Raw genomic sequence first — 26,249 nt, 5'->3', positions numbered from 1 at the left:
ATTCCTAAGTATTTTATTCTTTTTTGATGCTATTGTGAATGTAATTGTTTTTATTTTTGGGTTGGTTATCCATAATGTATAGAAGTAGAGTTGATTTTTTTGTGTTAAGGGTGGGGCAAAGTGGGTTTGCAGTTGTGCATACACAACTTGTGTTATTGTGTTATTCTCGTATTAATATTTATTAATTATTGTGTCATTTTACATATGAACAACTGTAAACCTACTTCTGTCTCATGCTGTATTGACCTTCTATCATATGACCTTGCTAAGCTTATTCATTAGTTTTGGAAACTTTTTCCCTGCAAGTTCATTAGGGTTTTCTACGCAGATCATCTACAGACAGGAACAGTGCTACTTCTTCTTTCTCATGTTTATCACTTGTTTTTGCCTTCTTGCACGGGCTGGGACTCCAGCGCAGTGCTTAGTATAAGAGACAAGAGCTAACATCCATGTCTTGTTTCTAACCTTAGGAAAAAAGTGTTAATCTTTCACCAGTAAGTATAATGTTCACTGTAGGTTTTTTTTACTTCTATTCATATTTTGTTAACAGTTTCTAATCATAAACAGGTAGGTATTTGATTTTTGCCAAATGCTTTTTCTGCATCTATTGAGATGATCAGTAGTTGTTTTTTATTTCAGAAAGAGCTGTGAAGGACTGGTATTATTTATTTTTTTAAATACATGAAGAATTCACCAGTGAGGTCATCTGGGCTTCCACTTTTCTTTGTGGGAAGATTTTATTTACTAACTGAATTTCTCTGTAGGTTACAGTTCTGTTCAGAGTTGTGTTTCTTCTCGAGTAGGATTGGTATTTTTGTCTGAGAAATTTTCTATTTATTTATTTTTTAATATATATATTTTATTGATTATACCATTACAGTTGTTCTATTCCCCCCCTTCATTCCCCTCCACCCACACACTCCCTCCCCCACCATTCTCCCCCCCCTTAGTTTATGACCACGTGTCTCAAGTTCTTTAGATTCTGTATTTCCCCCACTATTCTCGCCCTCCCCCCTATCTATTTTCTACCTATTGTCTATGCTATTTTCTGTACCTTCTCCCCCCTTCTCCTCCTCCCACTCCCCTGTTGCTAACCTTCCATGTGTTCTTCATTTCTATGGTTCCACTCCTGATCTAGCTGTCCTCTTGGTTTGCTTTTGTTTTAGGTGTAGTTGTTAATAACTGTGAGTTTGCTGTCCTTTCACTGTTCATATTTTTCATCTTCTTTTTCTTATATAAGTCCCTTTAGCATTTCATATAATAAGGGCTTGGTGATGATGAACTCCTTGAACTTGACCTTATCTGAGAAGCACTTTATCTGTCCTTCCATTCTAAATGAAAGTTTTGCTGGATAAAGCAATCTTGGCTGTAGGTCTTTGGATTTCATGACTTGGAATACTTCTTTCCAGCCCCTTCTTGCCTGTAAGGTCTCTTTTGAGAAATCCGCTGACAGTCTGATGGGAACTCCTTTGTAGGTGACTGTCCCCTTATCTCTTGCTGCTTCTAGGATTCTCTCCTTCATTTTAATCTTGGCTAATGTAATTATGATGTGCCTTGGTGTGTTCCTTCTTGGGTCCAACTTCTTTGGGACTCTCTGAGCTCCCTGGATTTCCTGGAAGTCTATTTCCTTTTCCAAATTGGGGGAGTTGTCCTTTATTATTTGTTCAAATAAGTTTTCCACTAGTGGCTGTCCCTCTTCCCCTTCTGGTACCCCTATAATTCAGATGTTGGAACATTTAAAGTTGTCCTGGAGGTTCCTAAGCCTCTCCTCATTTTTTTTGAATTCTCATTTCTTCATTCTTTTCTGGTTGGATGTTTTGTTCTTCCTTCTGGTCCATTCCATTGATTTGAGTCCCAGTTTCCTTTCCATCACTATTGGTTTCCTGGACATTTCCCTTCATTTCAATTTAGTTTAGCCTTCATATGTTCCTCTAATTTGTGACTATAATCAACCAGTTCTGTGAGCATCCCGATGACCAGTGTTTTGAACTGTGCATCTGAGAGGCTGGCTATTTCCTGGTCACTTAGAGTTATTGTCTCTGGGACTTTGAGTTCTTCTTGAGCCATCTTTTGGACTGTTCGTGCCTGTTACATATCAGGATCTGAGCCCTAGGTGTTCACCAGAGCAGGGCAACTCAGTTGCTGGGTTGTGACACTGTACGTGGGGGCTGGATCAAAGAGGAGCAATGGGGGTCCTGTCTGCCACCTCCCTCCACTGCGGCCGCAGCTGCCACCGTCACTGGGGCCCACGCATTTAGTCCCACTGCACGTGAGTGTGCTCGCCCACTGGGACCTGCGCGGTCCGTCTCACTGTGCGCGAATGTGCGACCGCGGTCAGTCTGCCCCACACCCCAACTGGGTCCGGGCTGCCTGCGTGCCTGGGTTGGGGGATCTTTCCTGCCTGACCCTGCTCCACTGCTGGCTCCGCCCCTCTTACCAGTCCCGGTTGAAGGGGTCGTTGGTGTCCGACTTCCATATAATTCAGTTTTCTGTTCTTTGTGTCTTTGTTCTCCAAACCTTTGTTGTAGTCAGACTTGGTTGTGGGAGAAGGCACAGTGTTTCCACCTATGCCTCCATCTTGGCAGAAGTTGAAATTTTCTATTTTTTCTACATTGATTTATTGACATTAATTTGTTTATACTATTCCCTTATAACTTTTTTAATATATATTTTTATTTATTTATCTTTAGAGGGGAAGGGAAGGAGAGAGGAAGAGAAACATCAATGTACGATTGCTTCTTGTGCATCCCCTGCTGGGAACCGGCTCCTGCCGGGAACTGGCCTGCAACCCAGGCATGTGCCCTGATTTGGAACCGCACTGCGATCATCTGGTTCGCAGGCTCGCGCTCAATCCACTGAGCTACACCAGCCAGGACCCCTTATAACTTTTAAATATAGTGTTGGTAGTACTGTCTCTTCCTTGATTCTTGATTTTAGTAACTTGCGTCTTCTCAATTTTTTTAGTCAGTGTCATAATCATTTTTAATAACTCGGCTGAAATTTAATTTTTTTAGCTTTACTGAGACATAATTGGAAAATAAATTGTAATATATTATGTTGGCAAAAAAGTCTGTATGGTTTTTTCCATAAAATAAGACACATTTTCTATTTTCATCAATAGCTCTTTATTGATGTGGATATTTTGAGTATATCAGCTCTCCCTGCATAGAATAACAATTATTCTCAGTTGATGTCTTGATTTGATCAACTTCAGTGGTCTACCTGACAATGGAGCCTCTGTCGTGCAGCACAAAACTGCGGAAACCACTTTGGACACGTTCAGTCAGTCGTAGCACCTTCTGCACCTACTGCACAAATCTTTTCGAGGTTTTTGTGTTTCAGTTGTGTTTTCACTTTTCTTGAAATAATAAGCATGTTACACCAAAATATTACGGCATTTCCTTCCATCTTCAGTATTAAAATGGCCATATAAAAATTCACCAGTTTAGATAAGCTTTTTTTCAAATGCACACCGATACGACAGCTGAATCAGTACTGCTTAGAGAATTGTTTCGAATGAAGTTAGACAGTTAAGCGCTTCTAGAGCCAGTGTATAGAAAAACCGAACGAACTTTTTGGGCAGCCCGATATTTAAAATGTGTGGCATGATGATGTTTGTGTGCGTCGTGAAAGGGTTCCTACAGCAAAATTAATTAGCAGTTCTTCACTGTTACCTCTGTGTGTGTGTGTGTGTGTATGTGTGTGTGTGTGAACATTTAAGATACACACTCTTTAGTAAGGTGTGAGCTTGGGCCCTTCATGTGAGACTTTTATTATGATAAAGGCATTTAAATTTCCCTCCAAACAGATTTAGGGTATATCTCATAATTTTTAATATGTTGTATTTTCATTTTCATTCAGTTAAAATATTTTTTAAAGATTTTATTTATTTATCTTTAGAGGGAAGGGAAGGAGAGAGGGAGAGAAACATCAATGTACAGTTGCCTCTCGTGCGTCCCCTGCTGGGAACTGGCCTGCAACCCAGGCATGTGCCCTGACTGGGAATCGAACTGCGATATTTTGGTTCGTAGGCCCACGCTCAATCCACTGAGCTATGCCAGCCAAGGCCAGTTAAAAATATTTTTAAAGTTTTTTTCTTGTGATTTCTTCTCTGAATTTGGGTTATTTAGGAGTGAATTGTTTGATTTCTAAATATTTGGAATCCCAGATTTCTTTGAATTCAAGTATTTTGGGGCTCTGTTGTTAGATACATGAGCATTTATAATTGTTATATTCAAAGAAGAAATACATGATTCGGTGATAATAGCTGGAGATACTAATATCCCACTTTCAAGAACTGATAAAACAATTAGGGAAGGTTAGAGTATCGATGACTTGGACGACTCTGTCAGCCAACTCAACATAACTAATGTTGTAGAATCTCCACCTACCAATTACAGACATGCTTTTTATGCACAGGGTGGTGCAAAAGTAGGTTTGCAGTTGTTCATGTGGAAAATAATACAATAGTTAGTAAAGAATACAGGAACAGACTCACACCTGTAAACCTGCTTTTTTCCCACTCTGTGTGGAACCATCTCCAGGATAGACCATATGGTGGGACACAGAACAGATCTCAGTAAATTTAAAAAGACCAAAACCATACACAGTGTGTTTTTGACCGAACAGAATTAAATGAGATATCCACAGCAGGCTGGTTCTTTGTCTGGGGGCTTGCTTTTCCTTGCTATAAAAGTGGCAAATCCCTCAAGTCCAGGTTCTTCTGTAACAACCTGGGTCATGTGCAGGCACCCATCCTGGGCCCTTGCATGTTCTCCATGGGACTTGGGGGTCTTGGAGAACTAATGGAAGCAAACAAGAGGTACTGGCTGCTGCCATTACTCTGAGTAACAAAGTTCTTAGTCTTTGATGCAAGACTTGTGCCTTTGCCAGCACCCATGGGACAGTAATTACTGTCTTGTTAACTCATGGTACAATCTGAGACCCTGCATAGTTCCTGGCCATTTTCTTTGGTTTTGTGAACACATTTCAATATTCTGTGCATTTGCCACCGAGATTACCACTTGAACTGACAATGCTCCACATCAAATGAGTCCCCTCTCGTGGCAGCAGCAAAGTCACTGGTTTCCAGGGTGTGCCTTGCCCTGGTTGAAGACCACCCCAACAGAGCTAGGGGGCTGGGAGCAGCTCCAGGCAAAAATGCCACAGACTTGCTATTTTTCCCTAAGTAGAATAGTTTTTATGTAAGTGCCTTTGTTGGTTGTGTGCCTTTGGATAGTCCCAAGTTTTTGACATTTTTGCATAGCTTTATAGTTGCCAAAATGGGAAAAGGGTTTGTTGACTTCTTCAAACCAGTCTACATCATCCTGCCATCGATCCTGGTGTAACTGTACTGCCTGTTTGGCTCTCTGGGATCCCATCAGGCTGTTTCCCTCGCCTGCGCAGCCAGACGTGAGCCAGCACAGCAGCAGGTGACCTGGTCTGGGTGCGGAGCCCGAGCTCTGCACTTTTGCCGTGGCCGTGTAGGACTCAGTTACAGTGATTCAGCGTTATTTACACTCTTACTTCGTGTACAACTGATAAAATGCATTTGCAAAGCAAACACTGATAGAACATCACTATGTAAATATTATCTGTATATACCTTGTATCAGCTAAAAAGATTCAGGTATTGCCTTGTGTAATGAGACTCTAAAAACACTGATCACCACTGCACTAACATCCTCCCTGAATTTCCTTCCACTTAGTAATGTGATAAATATACAGAGGAATGGTGAGTGATTTCCAGATAAAACAGATTCTGATTTCATCCTCAAGTGGCCCATACGTTAGTGTAAGTGGTGCATCATGAACAGGAAAAATGTCAGTGGGAAATGTGGGCTGGCTTTAAAGAGTTACAGCTGTGAGCAACAGACGTTCCGTGGTCTAATGAACATTTCTCCGGGGGCCCCTTCCAGTTATTGCCCATTACGTAGTTCCCTCACCTAGTCCTCCCTGCTTATGGCCCTTTCCTAGTTGCCTTTTTGTATTTAATGTTCTTGTGTTTGTCACCCACTTAGGCTCATCATGGTGGTAACATTGGCTTCCACGTGCACTTTTCTTAACTGATACTCATCTCGTTCAAGTCAGCCTGGGGACGCGGGTAGAGGGAGGCTAAGTGACTGGCCCAGTGTTACATTATTAGGAAGGGGCTGAGTCAAGTTTTCACCATAACATCTTTGTACTCAAGATCGAGGGCTAGCGCTCCCTTGTTTTACAAGCTCCCTCTCTCCTCCAGCCAGCGAGTAGTTGGGAACAATTTACTTTTGTGAGCTGGGTCAGACTCAGAGGCAGTTTACCATGTTCCTGGGCAGGCACAGAAAGGGGACAGTGGAGCGAGGCTCTCCGAGCCACTCTGAACCGTTTCTCTGTGGGTTTCAGTGACTGCAGATACCAGAGATCCACATTTCCCGTTGCTTCCTATACGTTTCTCTTGTGCATGTTGCATCTTTACTTTAAACACTACACGTTCAAACCAAATTCACCACCTCTCCCTCGGTTTGCTGTCTCCTTCCCTGTTAGTGACACCACTCACCTCTCACTCGCCCCCACAGCAGTCCTGCACTGCTTTTCGCCCCTCACTCCAACGCCTAGTCCTGTCAGCCCACGAAGCCCCGTGGGATGGCGTGGGGGGTGAACTGACACAGCACGTGGGAAAGAGCTCTGAACACCGCAAGTGAGGCCGGTTGTGTCCTTTGAGGCAGCACATCTGTTGAAGTATAAGGGATGAGAATGAGACCTTGGTGGCCATTCAGACCAGACACTGTGTCAGTGAAGTATGGACTTGTATCTGAACTGTGACTTCACAGCCTTACATTTTGATAGCACGCCACACTCTTAAAAGCACTTCCTCAGGAGGAAAAGGAACAAGTGAGTGAGAATAACTGATTTGCCCCAGGTGACATAAATGAAGTGGTACAGGCAGGGCTAGCACTCCCATTGGCTAAATCCAGAGGCCTCTTAAACTGAAAACCAAGTTTGGTTTTAACACTTTACCACTTAGTATAAGTGACCTAGGATGAGTGAGTGAGCCCTTTTAAATGTCAGTCTCTGTATATAAGGTAGAGATACATGAGAGCACTGTACCTATTTCTGGGGGGTTTGTAAGAATCGAATGAGTTTATATGAAGAACTACGGTGCTGTGTAGTAAATGGTGGCTATTAGAATGCTCTTTCCCCTCTTCACGTATCTAGAGACTTTAGGCTGCTCTTTCTCTGCCTTTTCCCTTAGAGAATTTATTCTTTCTGGCATATTTATTTAGACTGCCTCACTTTGGAGTTTCTTGCAGTTCAGAGATATTTCCAAGGGATTGCTGCTGTACCATTTCATTGAAAACTAGCTAGAGAATTTTTATGTTCTCCTCTCTTTCTGTTCTGCTGATTTCCCCATTAAGGTTATGACACAATTCTAATAAACTCCTTTAGTTACAAATTCTAAGATTAAATTTGTGCTCTCTGGACCCAAGGTGAAGGAGATTTTAGGTTAGTGTTAGGAATAAACTTACAAAATCAGAATTGTCCATGGAACTGCCTTAGGAGGTCGAAACGTTAGCCAGGACTACAGGTACACAGAGCTTTGGCTCTGCACTGCTCCCCCTGGCCCGTGCCTGGTGACACCCTGGCGAGAACTGTAACGTACAGATAAGCTGCCTGCGCATTTGATTTCTGCAGCTTTGGAACGTTTGATTCAGAATTTTGTACTATTGTAGTTAATCGATAGCAAATAAGATAGCAAATGAACTGTAACATAGCAAAGTGATGAAGGTTGTCAGACTTCCCTGAATACAGAGGGTACAAAAGTCCCTGGCTACAGCACAGAGGGCAGGAGTTAACGTGTTAAACTAACATTGAAAATGCGGCTCTGGAATCCCTGCAGAGCTGAGGACGCACAGAGTTCTCAGTGAGGCCACGGTGCCTGGGGCCCCAGAGGAGTGTGACTGGGCGCAGGCACACTACACACACTGCTCCCTGGTTTGGTGAAGTAGAAAACACTGAGGTTTTGTCACATGTGAGACTCGCGCAAAGTACGACAGGTGCTGCATGCTGCCTTCAGGGTTAAAGAACGTTCCGTGGGCACTGCCGTGTCCCGTGAGATGTTGTACTCTCAGCTTTCACCCTCCCTGTCCTTGCCCGCGGCCATCACAGGGACCAGAAAGTCTGCCTGCTCAGCAGTGATGTGCCTTGCGTAGTGCCCATTAGTTTTCAGTAGTTCCCTCTGGCCTGCATGTTAGCCTTCAGTTTAATGGCCTTTTTTATGTTCGTTCATTTTATTTTATTTCCCATCGTGGTTTTGTTTATTTCTTTTTTGTTTTTGTTCTTTCTGTTCTCTTTTTTAAAACCGTCGTGGTTTTCCCTTCATATTCCCCAATGTTTGCGCATGACAAGATGTTGCCATCCCAACATTACCTCCCACCTCACTGACCAGTGCCACTGCTGACCATCTAGCACCAGCCACAGCGGGACCCCTGCCTTCAGCTCCTCGGGACGTCGTGGCCTCCCTGGTCTCCACCCGCTTCATCAAATTGACGTGGCGGACGCCTGCATCAGATCCTCACGGAGACAATCTCACCTACTCTGTCTTCTACACCAAGGAGGGGGTTGCTAGGTAAGTGCCCGTTTGTCTGAGCCCGTTGGCTCCATCTTGGTCCACCCAGCGCGGTCGCGTGCGCCCTGGCTCTGTGATCCCCGAGGTGCGTCTTTCCTAATCGTAGGTCATTAGAAATAAATTCCCAAACAGACTGAAGTCTTTGTATTCTTTCCTGCCTTTCTGGGCTGACTTGGAGAGAGGATAGATAGAGCTATTTAAGTTGAAGTATTAAACCGTAACCAGGGCTGCCCTTTGTTCATAAGGTTCAGTCAGCACAGTCTAATAAAATAAAGCTTATTTAGAACTTTTGGATTCTAAAAATTAAGTAGACTTAGCTCACTAATCCAGTCTGAGATGACTTCACCCTCGTGTGTATGTGGGCTGCTGAATTTCAGGGCGTCTCCTTGATGACACAGGAGAAATCACAGATTCACTTTCCTTGAAACAGCGTTTTCATTAAGTTCCTGTCCATCTCCGCCCCTTGCAGGACCTCACGTTGCCTTTCCATTGCTTACAGGTTACCCAGAACCCCAGGCTCCTGTCCTCCACAGTCCAGCTGTGTGTGTCTGACACCCTTTCGTTCCCACCACCCAGCGGAACTCACTTTCTAATGGCCGAGCTCTAGTTCTTGTCTCCGTGTGGCCTTTCTCCCAGTCTCGTCTCTTCACTCCCGTTCCCCTTTCCCTCTTCTCAGCTAAAGCCAATCCTGTTCACCCTCTCGGCCCTGGTGGAGCCCCGGGATCCCCCGTAAAGCTTTCTCTGCCCTTGCCGGTCCCGGTAGCATTTCTCGTAGATGTGTGTTTGTGCCACTCATTTGTGACACTCACGGGTCACTTAACACGTGATCTTAAATTGCCATGAGCTGTCACTTTTGTGTGTTGTGTTCATTTCTGTGCTTGCCCGACCTGATTATAAACTCCTTGGGAGGAGCCAGGCCGTGTGCTAACTGTGTGTTCCTGGCGTTGCTGAGTGGGCTCCCTCGTTGTGCTCCTGCTCCACCCCAGAAAAAGAAAACGAAAGAAGAAAAAAGTTAACATGTCTGTTTCGCTTGGGCCATAACTCGTGAAATAAAGCTTGTATTTCTGCCGGAGTGCTGGCACTGGGTAGACACCGTCTTGAACACCAGACTGAGGAGTTCATCGGCTGCAGGGCCTTGATCAAGTGGGGGCTCCTTGCGCTCAGAAGCCGAGTCGTGGCCGAGCCAGGTAGACGGAGGCGTGCCCAGGGCGAGGTTTGTCTGAACACCCCACTGGATCGTTTTGGGAATCACAGAGATGTGGAAACATAGTTCTTGGCACAAAAAGTCAAGACGTTACTATCAAACAGCACCTGTGAAAAAAGTCTCCAGTCGGCTTTCAAATCTCGTTACAAATTTTGTTGAATTTCACAGGAGAAAGAAAGCATTCAGCATTCCTCAGAATTGCCAGCTCACTTTCACTGCCAGGCCCTGTGCCTCCTTTGTGCACTTCCCTCACAAATAACCGTGTCTGGCTCCTGTCACCCTCAGATGACACCCCCTCAGGCTTTATGCAGCCGCTCAGCTTAGCCTCTCAGTCGCACTCCCACTGTGCTGCCCGGGAGCCACCTCGTTCCCAAGCCCATTACTAAATTCTCGGGAAGCGTCGCAAGCCCGATGGCACGGCGGGAGCATCTGCAGTGACGAGGGCTGCGGACCAGAGTTGACCGCGGAACGTGTATTTGAGGGCCACTGCTGTCACACCACCCTGTTTTATTTCTCTGCGTTCTTCTGCACCGTGTGACATTCTGGCATTTTCTCACCTTTCCTGACTTAATTGTGTCTGCCTTGTTCAGGAGAGAACTGCCAGCACCCAGAACGGCGCCTGGCCTGTAGTAGCACTAAATGTTCGTTAAGAGAGTAAATTAATTTCGGTCAATGAAGAAGTAACAGTTATTCAGGAAATGAGGTTGAAATAATTAATTACATTAGGTGGGAAGAATAAAAGTTCTGTCTCTCGCCTGGGCCAGGTGGCTTGGTTGCGTGTCCCGTCCCCAGTCAGGGAGCGTATCAAACACATGTCCTCAGGTGAGACTTTTTTAAAAAGTTCTATCTTTGTCTTGTGTTATGTACAGCAAATTACAGACGGATCAAGAGATATTTTTTAAATGTATGTTTTAGAAAAAGAGAAGCTATTTTTATTGTTATATAACATAGTAAAATTTCATGTGATAAAATGTAAATGAAGTCAAACTGCCAAGTCCTAAGTTGGGAAAATGCGTACTATTTATAAAAGATTGTATTGATGTTCAGTCTGTGGAAAGAATTCCAACAATCCTGAGTAAAAGACAGATATCCTAAGAAGCAAATGGTGTGAGGAGATGATTCATAGAAGTTAGTGGAAAGTTCATGAAAGTTAAAAACAGTTTCCACTATTACTACCAATCTTAGAAATTCAAAATAATGAGTTTGCATGTTTCACCTGTATCTTCTTGGTGCATATACCCTTCAATTTAACAGTTACACTTTCAGGTGTCCTGTAGGTATACAGATATACATGGGGCTCTCATACAAGATGTTTATTGTAGCATTGTTGTAATGAAAAAGAAAGTCTGCTGGTAGAGGAATAGGCACATGATTAGTATATTATGTATGAAGTATGATGCCGGCACTGTTAAGTGACTTATATCTATATATTTTGATGTGTGTATAAATGCCTACAGCTGTGATTGTCCCCTGCCTCCCAGGAGACAGACATTTAGCAGTGTCCAGGGACATTTTTGGTTATCATAACAGATGGGAGGAGGTGCTTACTGGCATCTAGTGAGTGGAAGCCAGAGGTGCTAATAAACATCCTACAGTGTATAGGACAGCCCCTTACAGTGAAGAATTCCCTTGCCCCCAGTCTCAGTGGTGCTAAGGCTGAGAGCCTGGCTCGGATCTGGCGAGATGCAGGCCAGTACAGGCCACAGTTAGGTCGCAGGGTAGGACAAGGTTTTAAGAAGCAAGAACAGCTCAAACTTTTAACTACATATACTTTTGTTTTTAATGAAAATCTGTCACATTATAAAATCTTAGATGTATCCTAGATTTGAAATGAGCGGGATTATTAATAAATGAAAGTGGGATTTAGAAAAATGTGGAAGTTAAATTGGAAGAGAATATAGTATAAAGGAAGAGAAGATGCAAGGAGAGTCCAATCTAATTTGTGTGTGTGGCGTTTGAAGGGTGGGAAACCAAAAAAATTAGTCTGACTGGCCCAGCGTTTTTGGTAGGAATTAGATATCATAATAAAGTGGAAGTTTGAAGCAAAATGTTGGCATACCAGTAAGACTTTGGGCACAGTCAGTTAAGAAGGGGCCATTTAAAACTGTGCACTGTGTGCACTGTGATTTATTAAACAGGTTTTGCGAGAGTTTCTTTGCGAGTACCTCACCTTTAAATCTTTTAAAGAGGAGAAGAAATGGAGTTAGGGAAATGAGTCGAGTAGTGGTTTTATTCATCTTGGCGTGTGGTAGGTATGGCCTCAGTGAAGATAAAAGCAGCGACTTGCAGTGGACAGGATAAATATGTGAAATATTTCAAAGGAAGGTTCTTGGAGACTAGACTATAATGTTCTCTAACTTCGTTACTTTAAGTTTATGATTTCTGAGTAGAAGTGGCGAAGGAGTAGAAAGAAGTAAAAAGACTAGATCCTGGTTACTTGTTTTATAAAGAACATTTATTTAACTGTTACAAGCTTAAATTTTCTCACCAAAATGAGAGTAAATTTTCTTCAGATTTATAAGCCGACTTCCTGCCTTTGGTAATTCAACCACCAGGTGGCGCTATGTGCCTTGGTCAAAGAGCTACCAAAATTCTGTTGGGCTCCTGAGTTTCAAAAGGTCCTTCCTTGCTCCACCTTTTCAACTATGAAATACCCGCCTTTTATTTTCAGTGCCTTTAATGTAGACAGCAACTCCTTTGTGATATTAGCTACCAAAGGGAGAACACAGGAACTTATTCCAGAAATGAAGAGCATTTTAGAGATGGACATCTGTTAGTCTCGTCCGGGAGTTGGCACGTTATGGACCGTGGGCCACATCACACTTGTTATTCTTATGACCCAGGAGCTAAGAGCAGTTTTTCATGTTTGAACAGTTACATTGTAATAGGATATGTAAGTAACTACATAATATTTTCCATTTACCTCTTGGCCTATAAATATTTAAGACATATGTGGCCCTTAAAGAAAGTTTGCTGTTCTGATCTCATTTTCTTCACTTACCACATGAGCAAACTGAGGCCCAGAAAGCATTAGGGACTTGCCCATCGTCCCTTGGAAAGCTCGTACTATTGCGAGCACTGGAACTGGAGCTCCTAACTTAGCGCCCCACACTGTCTTCATATCAGGTGTACCTTCTGTTTGACTTTTAGCAGACACATTCTAACCTGAGGCCCACTGTAACCTCACACATTTATGAGCGTTGTCCTTTATAACTCACCCTGGATCTCTCTTGCCCTGAAGTTTTTTGCTAGACTGACACTTGGTTCTGTGACCTCAGACCAGTCTAATATTAGAAGCCTTTTTAGGTGCTGGGTATTTAATCTTAAAGACCTATAACCGTTGCTGACTCTTTTAATTTTAAAGCTACTGTTGAAACTTATTCTAAAGTTTTTAGTTCCTTTCATTTCTCCCATTTTTTTCCCTTCCACATAGAACAAACCGAAGGTGCACGTGGTGTCATTGCTCTATCATTACGTATTGGAAGGCAGATTCCCATTCCTCAGTCAGCACACAGTCGTGATGCTTCCGTTGCGTGTGAGCATTCTGCCGAGGGCTTCTGTAGAATGTAAACGCACACGAGACAGCCGTTCACTTCAGTTTACAGCGAAACAGCACTCTCATCTTTCCAGAGGGAGCTTGTTGAGACTTTCAAGCAGAGTAAACAAAAGGGACCTCGCCTGTACTCTCAGGCAAAGCTTTTAGTTTAGGGCAGGAATTTTCAACCACTGTGCCGCAGAATATTGACCATATGCAGTGCCCATCTATTTAGTCGGGGGCACTGGCCTCTTTTCCCTTAGATTGTCCGATAAGAAAATGACAACAGCCAACACAATAGTTGTTCAGTGTGAATGAACAAAAATGACGCCTATTTTTGTCAGATTGGCAAAAAATCTAATTTTTTTGGTGTGCTGCAGAATTTTAGTAATTACTTTATGTGTGCCATGAGATGAACAAGGTTGGAAATAGCTGGTTTAGTGAGAGATAAAATACCATACTTCCTTTCATACCACAATCATTGTGTCAGAAACCTCAGATGTAAGAATTTAGTTGCCATCCTCCTTCCAAATCTTGTGAATTAGAGGTTTAGCTGAAGAGAAAATAGTATCTATAAATATCTCAAATGTCTCTCTGAGCAGTAACTTTTGTTACCATAGTACTCTTCCAATGTACCTGATCATAGAAATAACACAGCTGTATAAATATGGTGTGGGTACTGTCTGTCTGGTTTTTCTTTTTTTTTTTTTAATTAAAAGAAGATAGGTTAAAGAACTATAGAAAACTACTGAGAAACACTCCCATCTGTAAAATACAGATGTTCTTTCATATACAGTAAGACAATCTGGTTATGTGGAACTAAAATTTTAATCCGTAGTTTTGGGGGGAAATTATCAATATTTTAAAGTTAGAATTACAATTCAATAGATTAGATCATTTCAAATAATTTCTTCCACAGAGTAGTTTGGGGCCTTATTATTATTACTCTCTCGGGATAGGTACAGATCTTTCTTCACATGATTGGCAATTTTTAAATGCTAGTTCTTTGTCTAATACAAGTAAATCCTTTGCACTGTTTGTTGAGAGCTCCTGTGTGGTGCAGTCTGGTGTTTGTTCTAGTGAGCACAGTAGGCTGAGCCCAGTTGTGGGCCCGGGTGTGGGCGCAGAGGCCCCCTGGCTCCAGCCTGGACGCTGCTTTCTTTAAAGAACCTGGAAGATTGTCTTTGTATTTCCATCTCACAATGCTAGACTGCTAGATTCATTTGTACTGTTTGTGATAAGATTTGTCAAACATTTCAAAGCATTTTGAAAAAATAATTCAAAAAGAGTATTCTTTTTAAAAAATAAATAATAAAAATCAGTGTTATGATTAACTTATTTTATAGATTAGATTACTTTTAGCTTTCATTGAATGTTTACTGTTTTCTTCCCAATTTTAAAAGTCATAATCTCTGGTTGTCCTTTTATTGAGAGTCTGTTACCCAAAATATGCACAGCACCCCTCGATGTTTTCTGCGAGAATTGAGTAGTACCTATAATCACATTCTGTCTGTCTCCCTGAGAATCACCCTTTCAAAGTCAGTAGTTTCTAAAGCCTACATAGTTGATGACCAGCTGCCTCATTTGAAATGGCAATGGGAAGACTCAGTCTGTGTCTTCTCTCCAAAGAAGCTGTGGTCATGTAACCAGTGGTATCAGTAATGTTTAAACAAGAACATCAGTAAGTTATCAGATGTGCACAGCATTGCTCTTTGCAGGTTTCTCTGTTCTCCTGTGCGCTGTTTTATCCTCAGAAGTTCCCTTTTGTGAGAGTTAGTCTGATATAAATTGGTAAGATTTTGGTGTGGTGTGGTATACAGGTGTTGCAATGAAAATGAAACCGTATATTTTAGAAACACTCCTAATCAGTGCTGTTTCTTTCTGAATCCCTCTTTGTCTAAAGGGAACGTGTTGAGAATACCAGTCGCCCAGGAGAAATGCAGGTAACCATTCAGAATCTAATGCCGGAGACCGTGTACGTCTTCAGAGTGATGGCTCAGAATAAGCATGGCTTGGGGGAGAGTTCAGCTCCTCTCCACGTGGAAACCCAGCCTGAGGGTAAGTCTTCCACGGGCCTCCCAGCACTTCCCATAGCCGGCTGCCTTGCCCGGAGCCTTGCCCACCGCAGCAGTGCACAGTGTAACACTGTCTTGCCTTTAAGGATTTTACGGATTAGTTAGGAGAGGTAAAATTAATTCATATCCAACAGTAGCAAATAGTATAAAACAATATAATTCCATTCTCAAATTTTACTGATGCTTTAAGACCTAGTTCAGCTGCCTTCTGGAGTCTTTCTTCTGATCTTGGCTAATATTGTATCTCTACAATTCTAAGATACATTATCACTTTCTTCCTTAGATTGTGATTATGAATATATCTCATTTATTTTATGGCAGAGACAGTCGTTGTCATCTTTGTATTTCCCGGTGTCTGACGCCCTACGCAGGAAATAGGTGTATAGTACATCCCCAAGCTCATCCTGGGCTTTACGTACATCAGCATCTCTTCATGGCTTTGCTTTGGGCCTGCAGTCTTTTGTGTTAATACTGTTACTTCCAATTAGGTTTCTTAAGATTTTATGTGACTGAAATGAGTATCAGGTTGGTTTATTTTATAAATGTCTTGTATGTCTTAAATTTTGGTTGCAAACTATGTAGGCCTGAAATTGTAAGAAGCAATCGAATTATTATTTAATGCTTTTCCCATGAGGCTTTCTTCTATATTTTTACCTTCTATGAACACAAGCTATGTTTGTCATCATAGTCTTCTCCAGTTTTCTTTTACTGTTAAGCTTCCAGTAACAAAGATTCCACTTCGGCTATGGCTGACATAGCTGCGAGACATTTGTGGAAGCTACTGACCAGGGAACTAAACAGATTTCGTGAGTTTACCCGTGAAACTGTAGAAGTAATTCAAAGACTTCGTGGACTAATGGGCGGAATAAGTAAAGACCAGAAGCTGCAGAACTTCACTCCCTAACACTGGAGCAGATAATTCAGTCACCAAGTGTTTGTTGAGTATCCCCCATACCAAGTACTGCACAGGGTGTTGGAGATGCAGGGAATGCACAAGATAGGACTTCTCGTGTTAAAGAGTCAGCAGTCGAGATGGGAGATTATTGATCATGCCAGTGATGCAGCGTGAAGATCAGGAGTCAAACCCCGTTAAGAACAAGAAAGCCGTCAGAGAGTCACTGGGCAGATTTAAGGAACGAATGCGTTTTCATCGTGGGGAAAGGATGTGTGTCCCACAGTTACTGTGTCCCGGTAAGAGCGGAAACCGTCTATCAGGTGTCCAGCTCAGTTCTCCTCCGCTAACGCTCATGTACAGCTGTCATTTATGAGGGATACTGGGATACAAAACAAGAAACAATTACTGTAAAAGCTAGGTATCTGAAGGCAGGCTCCTAGGAAGAGATGAGAATTGGCCTGGAAACATTTGACTTAGATGAAGCGTTCTTGGGAAGGGAAACAGCATGACCCAAATTCCCAAAATAGGATCAAACTATGAAGGTGAGTCACGATGGAAATAAAGGAAAAGCCCACTGAGTTGGATTCAGTGCAAGAGTTCCGCCCTACAGCTATGAACTTTCTGAAAATACATTAAAATATTTGAGTGTCTGTACATAGTCACATTCTCCTTGGGAAAGAGCCTGTGGCTTTTTTTTTTAAATCATTTCAGAACTTATGAGTCAAACTGTTGAAAATCACTGGACTAGAAGGGTCATTGTCAATTTGAAGATGAAAGAAAAAAGTGTGAGGGGCAGTAGATTTTTTTGAGTGCCTGTCATGTGTGCCAGTCACTGATGTAAAGATGGGTCGAGATGTGGAGATGAGTAGGACTTGACTTCTGTCCACAAGAGGCTTACGGTCCGATGCCAGAGACAGGTAAACCGACAGGAGTGTGAGGTGCTGTGACCATGAGGACAGCAGGCAGCACAGTCATTTGTTCAGGAGTTTGATGGAAAGAACAATTGTCCGTAAGAGTACAGGTGGAGGGCATGTGCTTTGGGGAGGGAAGGCGTTAGCGGGGAGCAGTGTGCACCGCACTGCAGGCCCCGGGGCGTGCGGAGGCGGCGTTGCCGTCAGCCTTGGAAAATATGTTACGTGTTTAGCTTCACAAGTCAACTTCAGTTGTTTTCCATTTATTATGCCACTGTACAGCTAAAATGAAAGAATTGATTAGCACCTTTGTTAGGGTCACATTGGCCTCTGTTTAGGTTAGTCATGAAGGTATTAAAAGTGATTTCATGGGAATTTGGGGACTGTTTTGTGTTCTTTCCCCTTTATTGTTAGAGGAAAGTTTTCTGTGTCAGCAGAAGTGTGACGAACCCCACCTGTCAGGATGCACGAAATACGCTCTTTCCATTGAGTGAGTAACATGATGGGAAACTAAAAAGTAAACCACTGTTGAGAATAAGCGTAATCAGGTATCTCTGCCTTGGTAGCAAAGCTAATTTTAAGCTGTGGTGCTATTATTTAAGAAAGCCAGTTTGTTTTATATTTTGTTAGGTTTTTTTGCCTTCCTTAAACCTAATGGGTGCCTGTTACAGAACCACTAGCACTAGAGAAGTCGTTTTCAAATAAAGAGTCCAGCAAAGTCTTGGTCTAGGCGGCCGCTCAGGACTTGTATAGAAACAGAGGCTGGAACCTATCAGTCGGACAAAAAGAACGTAGCGAAAAGGTGTGTGGGCCTGTGAGACGCTGTGGGAGTCAGAGCTGAGCAGCCTTTGTTCAGCCAGCCGTCGAGTCTTCCAGCCACACACGTCCTCTGGAGGGGTCGTAGTGATCTAACTGGTCTCCTTGGGTTCGTGTCTTAGAATCAGAAAGTGCTCAGTTCCTGGCTCTCCCACTCACTAACTTCCCTTCTCTTGGGAATGCTTCTTAACCGCTCAACCTCATCTGTGAGTGGGGATGATAGTGTCCACCTCATGTGCGTTAGTGCGAAGATTAAACAGATGTAACTTAAATACATGTAAAGCACTCGATGCTGGACTGACTGTAAACATTCAGTAAAAGGTAGCTGTTGTAAAAATGATTCTTTCATTGCGTCTTGTTCCCTTACTGTTTTCTTTCACACGTGTGCTCACGTATTCTTTCTAAACACATGCCTGACTGTGTCGTGTTTCTGCTCATAATTTTTCCGTAACTATCTGAGATAATGCAGAAGCCGTGGCAGGACAGTAAAGGTCCTTCACTGTCCAGCTCTTGTCATCCTTTTTGGTGTTCTCTGTCCTGCACCTTCTCTCTGTTAAACAGCCTGAACCACGTAACCCTCTTCTCACGTGTTATTCCTCATTTGCTGGAATAATTTGCCCCTTAGAATAAAAAAAAAATATTCATCTTCCTCACTGCGGAAATTGTCACTAATCTTTCTCTTTCCTACTCACACCTCCCAAAGCAGGATCGTCTGCTCTCTTTTTATCTTTTTATCCTCACCCAAGGATGTGTTTATTGATTTCAGAGAGAGGGGGATGGGTGGGGAGAGAGAAATCAAAGTGAGAGAAACACCAGTCGGTTGCCTTCTGTGTGCATCCTGACCCGGGATCAAACCCGCAACCTCTTGGTGCACGGGATGGCACTCCAGCCAGCTGGCACACTCGTCTAGGGCCGCTCCTTCCTGTTCTGGTTCCATCTGCTACCTGACTGGTAGTACTTACGACATTATTTGTAACTCTGTGTGTGTGTGTGTGTGTGTGTGTGTGTGTGTGTGTGTGACTTCCCTCTAGACAGAGTTCTTTGTGAACAAGGACTCTGTCCATCCCCCAACCTGACTCGCCTCACAGGCTCCCTCTTGGTGACGATGGCTTCATACCTGCAGCTGTCCCACTGCCCGACCAGGAGTTTATAAACCACAGGAGGGATTCTGTGGTGTTCATTTTTTTCTTTTAATAAACTTGAGATTCTTCACAGATAAAATTGGGTTTTAAGTCATAACAAGAGAAATTTGTTTAATATTATCCTAAACCCACTTCAGTCATATCAGTTATTTTTTTTAGTTTTTTTGGTGTTTTTATAAGGTGGCCACAATGACACTGTTGCTGAGGATGGTTATTGAGGAGTACAGTAAATTTTGTTCATGTCTTGCCGTCTTGACATTTTCTTTCTAGTTCAGCTCCCAGGCCCAGCACCCAACATCCGAGCGTATGCAACTTCCCCTACTTCCATCACCGTCACCTGGGAAACACCGTTGTCTGGCAATGGGGAAATTCAGAATTACAAATTGTACTACATGGAAAAAGGGACGGACAAAGAACAGGTATAAGATAAAGTCATTTTCTTTTTTTTAATTTATTTTTTATTATAGTTGACATGCATTATTATGTCAGTTTCAGGCATACAACATAGTGATTAGACATGTATATACCTTATGAAGTGATCGTTCCAGAAGTCTAGGACCCATCTGACACTGTGCATGATTTTATGAAGCCAGTTTTCAGCCCATAGATTAGAATAGCAGAGTTGAACTGCATTTCCAAAACTCAGTGCTAGTTAGTCTAGAAACCTGAGGCGGGGGGAAGGTATAGGAAGTGAAAAGTGGACAGATTCTATTTCTTTGTGCCAAGGTTTATTCTGTAGCTTTTACCAGAAAGTGTAACTAAGTGCTTAGCAAATTGCCAGTGTTTATGATTAATCTGCTTTGAATGTTAAATAACATTCTGTATGAAGGATAAAAATCTGTGTTCTGTCAAATACAGAGTTTGCGTAGTTAATTCTTTCCTGTAGCTTTTTTGTGAGTTGTGTACGTACACCAATTGTTTTTTATTTTATTCAAGGATGTTGATGTCGCAAGTCACTCCCATACCGTTAATGGGCTGAAGAAACACACAGAGTATAGTTTCCGAGTGGTGGCCTACAATAAGCACGGCCCGGGGGTCTCCACGCAGGACGTCGCTGCTCAGACATTGTCAGATGGTGAGTGACAGTTGGAACTGTTCCTTTGGAACGGAATACTGCGCTTGGGGGCCCTGGTGGCTTAGCAGTGAGGTCGTGGGCTCTGATGTCAAGAAGATTCTGTTCAAATCCCAGAAACCTTTTTGTAGTGTGACTTTGGTCGAGTCATTCAATGTGTCTGAGTCACTTAGCAAGTTTCTTTAATGTAAAAATGCGAATGACACCAAGTGCCCCGGGTTGCTGTAAAGATTTAGTGGGACAGCATAGAACACGGCAGGGACAGGTGCCAAATAGCTTCTCGGTGGTGTTTTCAGTGGGGGCGTTTGTGTGAGTAACCGTTACTGCTTACCCATTACACAGGCTGTTTGGGGGCTGTGGGGAGGCTAGCTTTGCTCGACTTAGCCATCATATTTGCACGCCAAACAGGTCTTTTTCATTCCTTGGTGTTTTAGGACAGTTTCATTCCTCACCTGTGACTGAATTTCTGAGCTGTGTGTGTGCACATGCCTGTTGCCTTGAGCAGAGTTTTTCAGACTACAGATTGCCGAAGAGACCAAGCAGATCGAGACCAGCGCTTAAAAATACATACTGTGTTTTTTGGACCGTAAGACACACCTAGGTTTTAGAGGAGGAAAATAGGGAAAAAAAATTTTGAAGCAAACAATGTGGTAAAATATTTAATAACAAATAATGTATTTCACCAATGTAAACGTAAAGCTACATTCTGACTATAAGACAAACCCCCATTTTCCTCCCAAATTTGGGGGGTACATCTTATAGTCTGAAAAATACGGTATTTTTAGAGTAGAACAGAAAATAACAGTTCATTATTCTTAGTACGTGTATGTATTGTTTACTGAAATTCACCTAATCCAATGTGTTAAAAAAATATCTTTTTCTGCCCTGGCTGGTATAGCTCAGTGGATTGTGCGTGGGCCTGCAAACCACACGATCGTGGTTCGATTCCCAGTCAGGGCACATGCCTGGGTTGCGGGCCAGTTCCCTGCAGGGGACTCATGAGAGGCAAACATACATTGATATTTCTCTCCTTCTCTCCTTCCTTTCCCCTCTAAAGATAAATAAATAAAATCTTAAAAAAATAGTTTCATGAAAGAAAAAAGATTAGAACTCATTCTGGAATCTAGATTGAAGAAGAGTAAAGACACATGAAATAATATAAACTAGGTATAATCTTTTACTGGTTCCTGGATCTGGGACTGAAAATAAACAAAGGACACTGTTGATTCATTTACTTAATGTTAAGTATGTATAGTGTTAGATGTGCTACTAGGTATATTAGACAGGTGATATTTTGCATTCAGGTTACATTTTCTGGAAGTGATTGTTGCATTACAGTTTCGCTGGAGACCGCCTGACCGTAGGAGCCGTGTGCCGCAGTGTTGAGGAGTGAGTGGTGTGCGTGGGGGGCTGCCTCTAGGACGCCTCAGACAGTCTGCAGATACACAGATGGGTGTGTGGATATAGTGGAGAAACAGAGCAGGCATGACAGAACAGTAACATTTGGTGAATTCAGGAAGACAGTATATGGTGTCCATTGTATTATCCCTGTAACTGTGTTCTGTGTGTTTGACAGTTTCAACATAAATTGGGTAAAATAAATATAAACTATAGTTTGGTTAGCCAGCCACATCAGCCAGTGGCTCAAGACTTTTAAAAGTTGAGGGGCTTTGAAATGCGCACGTGAGTTAGTTTTAACTGGGCACCAAGTGGGTCGGCGCATCCACCCTTGTGCCTGTCCCGGGGCCCGGCATGTCTGAGCAGGGCAGTGAAGGGCAGCCCTCGGGAGGCGGGGCAGGTTTTGGTTCCTGCATTAGCTGACACAAATAGTGTGGGCAAGAGATTTGAATGTCATCTTTCATGTGGGAGTAATAATGGAAACCCCTGCATGGGACTGTTGTGAGGATTAAGTCCCTGCCGTGTAAGAGCATGCAACAAATGTTAGTGATGGTGAGGATGATGATGATGAAGAAGAAGATGACAGCGACAGCCACAGCAGCCATGTGTGCACCTCTGCAGCTTAGTCAAGGTCCTCAACAGGGAGGTGACCGGAGCCATTCAGGGCGTGGGCGGCTAAGTCCCACTCCAGACCCTTCGAGGGTTGTGGCCTGCTGCACTTGGAACAAGATACAACAGTGAGCAAGAAGTAGTCCCTGTCCCCCAGAGGCCTGTAGCACAGTGGGCACTTAGATACAGGCCTGGTCACCTAATGCCTGAAAAAGGGCAAGAGAAGATTCCATGGATGGATTAGGGGAGAAGACCAGAGAGGAAACTAATCAGGGTCACTTAGATTCTCTTTGCTTGCTTTAGTCGCTCCCGAGAGGAGTGCTGGAGGGTGTGTGGACCGTTACCTTGGCGATGCCCCCGTCACAGGTTCCCGCATGTGAGGAGCTAAAGTTAGGCAGCTGTTCCAGCAACAGCCCCACACTTCCCACATCTACACGGGCGCTATGCGCTTGTCTCGAGGATCCAGACGGTCCCTTCACTGAAGCATCTCTTTGCCCTACGTGGGAACTGCCCTCAAAACCACCTTTGGATCTCCCCTAGGAAGCCACGCTCCCTGATGTATGTGCATCCCATTCGGGGTTCATCGTGTACCAACTTTACTCACTTGCCGCATTCATTAGACTTGTTTCCAGAAAATTGGTGGCTCCTCCCTAAAATAAAGCTATGCCGTCTCCAAGGATCATCAGAGGGCTTGGGGAGGGTTCAGAATGTGTCTGGGTTCTAGGAAAGTTCATGATCAGCCACATCCTTGAAATAAGGATCTGGCTCCCAAAGGCACAACCTGACATGGGTGTGGGTGCACATGTCTGAAGGTGTCTCGATTTTTAAATGAGCCAGACGTGCCCACACCTTGCCCACACACTGCTGTCAGTCATCGCCGTGGCGCCGACAGCTGCGTTCGACCTTCAGGGGGTGCGATCAGTGGTAAAATGCATTTGGGTGAAGTCCACCCAGGAAGAGTCAAATAATGGGTGACTGGAAATAATTATTTGTTCTTCTTTTTTTTTTTTGGCCTATCCAGTTCCCAGTGCTGCTCCTCAGAATCTGTCCTTAGAAGTAAGAAATTCAAAGGTAAGACTTTATATTACTGTTGCTCATTTTTAGTGCTATATTGGTAAGACTCAGAAGGGCTTACGGAGAGGGCGAGTCTATACCAAAACAGTCATTCTCAGAACGTAAAGTGACCTAGCTATTCTACTTGCCAATAAAGCTGAGCTGAGAAGCCAACTTCAGTTTATCCTGTTTAAACTTGACCGCCTTTCTCTGATGCCAAATTATGCCAGCCTCTCTCTGAATCTAAATATGAGGTCTGTCCAAAAAAAGTCCAGCCGTTGTGATATAAAGAGAATGGTTTGCATGACATTGATATAACCTGGCAGCCAGGGAGAGTGGACTGGAATGTGCAGTCTGAACAATGGTGACTTCACTGCACTCGTCAGTGGGGGTGGTAGATGTCATTGAGTGAACATGTGTACTGTGTGGTGGTCACATTCAAAATGCCTGAGAGAGTAGAGCAATGAATCTGCATCAAATTTTGCATTAAGCTTGAATATTCCTACATGGAAACTATTCAGATGATTCAGAGGGTCACAGCTGTGGGCAGCTGGTGATTGGCAGCTTCATCACAACACTACGGCCTTTCATGCTTCACGTCCTGGGCAAACCGTCAAATTGCCCAGGTGACTCAGCCCCCCTACAGCCAGGTTTGGTACCCTGTGGCTTACGGCTTTTCCCAAAACTAAAACCACCTTTGAAAGGGAAGAGATTTCAGACTGTCAGTGAGATACATGAAGATACAACGGGGCAGCTGATGGCAATTGGGAGAACTGTGTGAGGTCTCAAGTGCCTACATTGAAGGGGACTGAAGCATTGTTGTCTTATGTACAGTGTTTCTTGTACCTTGTATTTTCTCAGCAAATGTCTCTATTTTTCATAGTGCCTGGCTTCATACCTTCTGGACAGACCTCATATATTTGCTACTGTTACGTAAATCATTACATTCTAGAGCTTAACAATTCAGAACCTTGGTGATTAGGTAGAAGGAAGTTGTTTACGACACCATAGTCCCTTAGTCCTGTGAGATGAGCCCAGTGAGTGTCTGATGGTTGCTGATGCTAAAACCATCCCTCCTAGTCGTGTTCACTGTGCACTTAAGGCGTGTCTACCTCTTAAAAGGCCCAGAGCCCCTTCTGGGCTGCGTAGACATCTGAGATGTTTGGTCCTTTCAGAAAGTACTGTTGGACTCCTTTTCCTTAAAAAAAAACAACCAACTATTAATTCATGATCCCCCTTTGGAAGAGTTAGACAGGAATTATTTAATTTCAGCCATCCCACAATTGAGATAGGAAGAGATCTTTACCCCCATCAACAATTTACTTTCTAATCCATGTACCTCTGACCTTATATTTTCTTCTGAAAACTTCTGAGACTTTTGCCCAGGGTTGTCTTTCTGGCTAAACACCTAGAAGATCAAGGCCCAAAGTGTACTGCTTGCAGATACCATCTCCCAATTTGATTATTGGGGGGGGGGGCATTTAATTAAAAAGTACTTGTGAGTGATTATTAAATAATAAAACTCTGAACACCCTACTGCCTTTGTGTTCCTCCTCTCTAAACTTAGGATCATAATACATAAAAGTGTAGAACCAAGCTTTTGACATATTTCACCTTTTGCCTATAAACGTGTCTTTTCCAGAGTATTATGATCCACTGGCAGCCACCTCCTCCGGCCACACAAAATGGGAAGGTTACTGGCTACAAAATCCGCTACCGAAAGTCCTCCCGTAAGAGTGATGTCACTGAGACCTTGGTGACTGGGACACAGCTGTCTCAGCTGATTGAAGGTCAGCTACTTTGCAGATAGACAGAAGCGGGGGGTGGGGTCTGTCTCACACGCTGGTTACACTAGTCTGGTTCCTGCACCGAGCTGCTGGCCCGCACCAAGTAAGAGTGGTTCAAACGAACGCGTAATGAATGATTCGTTCTACCTCTGACTTGATAAAAATTAATGGAAAGTTCTGCCATCTCTGAATGGTGAGATTATGTTTGAGTTTTATTTTCTTACTTGTGTTTTTTGTATCCTGTGTATTTTTTTAAATAATATATTTTGCTTTTTTGTATTCTGAAAAGAAAGGTAAAGCTATATAAGCCAAGAATCTGCTCAGTCTAATTAGTAGCAGCGCATACAAAATGATTTTCGTAACGCTGACACTGTTTCCAAACAACCAGTGGAGTCCTACCACTGGTCACCAACAGGCAAAAACTCTGGAGGCAGAGTTCAGTGGAAAGGAAAGAAGTTTTTATTCAAAGTCTATTCAGTTTGAAAAAATGGCAGTTTCTGCCTCAAAGCCTGTTTCCTCTAAGACACAGAGAAAATCACCCTGCCACCCTCTGCCAGCTCAGTTCAAGGTTGTGCCAGGAACCTCTTCCCCCACCCAAAAGTGTCATTTTTCAAGAAACACAGATGGCCAGTGTGGCTCAGTGAATCACACCCTGGCCTGCAGACAGAAAGGTTGCTGGTTCGATCCTGGTGAGGGCACCCGCCTGGGTCACAGGCCAGGTCCCCAGTTGGGAGCGCACCAGAGAAAACTGATCGATGTTTCCCTCATATCAATGGTTCTCTCCCTGCCTTTCTTTCTCCCTTACCCCCTCTCTAGAAATAAATAAATAAAATCTTTTTTTAAGAAAAAGAAAGAAACATAGGAGGCTTAGCTGGTTTCCAGTTGATGTCTGGCTTCAGGCATCTTTCAGAGTCTGTGCATCCAGGCGTCCTGCCCGCAGCACAGTCTTCTGCCCTCCGGTGTGTCAGTTGCCCCTGCAGCTCCCCATGCGGGAGGGAGGGGTGCAGGGCTTGTGGGGGCTCCAGGTACTCTAGGTCCAGGGGCCCAGGGCCCCTCGCCTTTAACACCTCTCTTTGCTGCGCCTCCAGGACCAGCACCAACCAGCACACTGAGCCTGCCCTGGCTGGAGCGGGCGGAGCAGGTAGCAG

The 26,249-nt window shown here is 43.4% G+C and overlaps 1 protein-coding gene across 8 annotated transcripts in view; it reads left to right on the top strand.

The window, feature by feature from the left end:
* The window catches only part of NEO1 (neogenin 1), a 231,157-nt gene that overhangs the window by 161,730 nt on the left and 43,178 nt on the right, over nt 1–26,249 (top strand). For 5 of the 8 annotated variants that reach the window (XM_037047083.1, XM_037047088.1, XM_037047086.1 and 2 more), the window contains exons 8-13: nt 8,385–8,604; nt 15,247–15,401; nt 19,453–19,601; nt 20,119–20,257; nt 23,283–23,332; nt 24,957–25,104. In XM_037047083.1, coding sequence (XP_036902978.1) covers nt 8,385–8,604; nt 15,247–15,401; nt 19,453–19,601; nt 20,119–20,257; nt 23,283–23,332; nt 24,957–25,104 — 861 coding nt within the window. The remainder of the gene's footprint in view (nt 1–8,384; nt 8,605–15,246; nt 15,402–19,452; nt 19,602–20,118; nt 20,258–23,282; nt 23,333–24,956; nt 25,105–26,249) is intronic. The other 3 variants (XM_037047089.1, XM_037047091.1, XM_037047087.1) reach the window with 1 other exon arrangement.

Source organism: Sturnira hondurensis, unplaced genomic scaffold (assembly GCF_014824575.4).
Source record: "Sturnira hondurensis isolate 20B ecotype Veracruz unplaced genomic scaffold, ASM1482457v3 Scaffold0005329, whole genome shotgun sequence".
Lineage (NCBI taxonomy): Eukaryota > Metazoa > Chordata > Mammalia > Chiroptera > Phyllostomidae > Sturnira > Sturnira hondurensis.
The sequence above is the reverse complement of the archived record's forward strand: the minus strand, read 5'-3'. Positions and strand labels throughout refer to the sequence as shown.